The sequence below is a fragment of the Notolepis coatsorum genome (genome assembly GCF_963971535.1).
Source record: "Notolepis coatsorum genome assembly, chromosome: 9".
Taxonomy (NCBI): domain Eukaryota; kingdom Metazoa; phylum Chordata; class Actinopteri; order Aulopiformes; family Paralepididae; genus Notolepis; species Notolepis coatsorum.
The window spans coordinates 40611729-40614228 of NC_140173.1; the positions used below are offsets into that span (position 1 = coordinate 40611729).

The 2500-nt window shown below is 40.3% G+C and overlaps 1 protein-coding gene across 1 annotated transcript in view; it reads right to left on the reverse strand.

Annotated features, from left to right (window-relative positions):
* The window catches only part of LOC311234054 (netrin receptor UNC5B-like), a 159006-nt gene that overhangs the window by 107360 nt on the left and 49146 nt on the right, over positions 1 to 2500 (reverse strand). Inside the window, 1 exon segment of the mRNA XM_084321146.1 lies at positions 200 to 430. Within this exon segment, the coding sequence (XP_084177272.1) occupies positions 200 to 430 (231 nt within the window).

The following is a 2500-nucleotide window of genomic DNA, read 5'->3' on the forward strand; positions in this document are numbered from 1 at the left end:
ATAAAAGGTGTTAAAGTACCAGTGATCTGGTTCATAATAAAAAGGTTTAAACTACCAGTGATCTGGTTCATAATAAAAGGGTTTAAACTACCAGTGATCTGGTTCATAATAAAAGGTGTTAAAGTACCAGTGCTCTGGTTCATAATAAAAGGTGTTAAAGTACCAGTGATCTGGTTCATAATAAAAGGTGTTAAAGTACCAGTGCTCTGGTCGAGGCTCTCTCTGGTGATGTGGTCGTTCTGGTTGACCCACTCTCCGTTACACTTGAAGTAGATCTGGGTGGCGGGCGCTGCTCTGCACCTCAGCAGAACCGGACGGTTCTTCACGATGAAGCCGTCCTCGGGTTCCAACTGGAACTCTGGGAGAGGTTCTGCTGGCGCTGAAGGGAAGGAGTCGGGGAGAACCTCACTCTCGCTGTAGTCACTGTTCTCTGGAAAACACACAGACAACACACCTTAGAGACCTGTAATCCAAGACACTTTAAATATCTGTAATCCAAGACACTTTAGAGATCTGTAATCCAAGACACTTTAAATATCTGTAATCCAAGACACTTTAGAGATCTGTAATCCAAGACACTTTAGAGATCTGTAATCCAAGACACTTTAGAGATCTGTAATCCAAGACACTTTAAATATCTGTAATCCAAGACACTTTAGAGACCTGTAATCCAAGACACTTTAGAGATCTGTAATCCAAGACACTAGAGATCTGTAATCCAAGACACTTTAGAGATCTGTAATCCAAGACACTTTAGAGATCTGTAATCCAAGACACTTTAAATATCTGTAATCCAAGACACTTTAAATATCTGTAATCCAAGACACTTTAGAAACCTGTAATCCAAGACACTTTAAATATCTGTAATCCAAGACACTTTAAATATCTGTAATCCAAGACACTTTAGAGATCTGTAATCCAAGACACTTTAGAGATCTGTAATCCAAGACACGTTAGAGATCTGTAATCCAAGACACTTTAAATATCTGTAATCCAAGACACTTTAGAGACCTGTAATCCAAGACACTTTAGAGATCTGTAATCCAAGACACTAGAGATCTGTAATCCAAGACACTTTAGAGATCTGTAATCCAAGACACTTTAGAGATCTGTAATCCAAGACACTTTAAATATCTGTAATCCAAGACACTTTAAATATCTGTAATCCAAGACACTTTAGAAACCTGTAATCCAAGACACTTTAAATATCTGTAATCCAAGACACTTTAGAGACCTGTAATCCAAGTCAGGTGGTTTAGAGCTCAGCAAGGTGACAAGAGAAAGGACACTTGTGGCTCCAGGCTCCTGGGTAGAGCTGTCACTCTCAATGCCTGTCTCTCACACACGCACCGCACGTACGCACGCACGCACGCACGCACGCACGCGCGCGCGCACACACACACACACACACACACACACACACACACACACACACACACACACACACACACACACACACACACACGTCTCTGTCCCTCCATCTCTCATTTAATTCAGTTCGACTCCAACCATGAACAATTCATACATTACCAAAAGCGAGGATCATATGAAACATGAATAATCATAAACATATTCATCTATACCCTGATCAAGGCCGAAACATGTTGGTTTCTTTTAAATGATCTAAATAATGTGAACAATTAAATAAAGGCTTTTTAAAATTTGTAGAGCTGCCTTGGACTTCAACTTTTTTTTTTATAATCATAAACATATATTGATTACGTAAAGAGTTTGATCAACAAAATATGACTGACAGCAGTAGCTGATGCACAGATTAATATAATTAAAAACAGCATGGCTTTTAGACCTCTGTGACCGGCGATGATGTCACAGGCTTACTCACACATTCATTAATTCATTCATGCAATCATTCAGTCGGTCGGTCATTCACACACCTGCTCCCGAGGGGGGTCCCACAAGCATCAGCTTGACATCAACAGTTTCTTCGTCAAATGTATATACTCTCTTTTTTAGACTCTTCTTGTATCACAAACAGTACTGTATTTGTAAATCTGGTATGTCATAAATGTATAGATGTAGCAGTACTGTCTATCTGTATGTCGTGTGTGTCATATATGTTATGATGAATTGAAAATGGGGGACCCTGATGTAAACAAGACGCAAGTCTTTCTCTGGTCTGCATCCCCTTAACAATTGTGTGTATTGAGCCGTACTGTATGTGTATTGTACCCTTTCTGCAATCTGTTAATAACATTTTCAATCAATCAATTAATCAATCAACGAACAACCACACAGAACCCAGCTAACCATCTCCAAGTAGAACACCAGTACATTCTGTAGAACTCCCTCGCTCTCTCTTTCTCTCTATCTGTCTCTCTCTTTCTATATTATGTCTCCCTCTCTCCCTCTCCCTCCCTCACCCCTCTCTCTCTCTCCAAATATTTCTAAACCCTCCTCTTCAGACTCTTTCTCTTCTCCTCCCCCTCTTTCTCCATATACATCTTTCCTCTCCTCTCTCTCTCTTCTCCCCCTCCCCTCT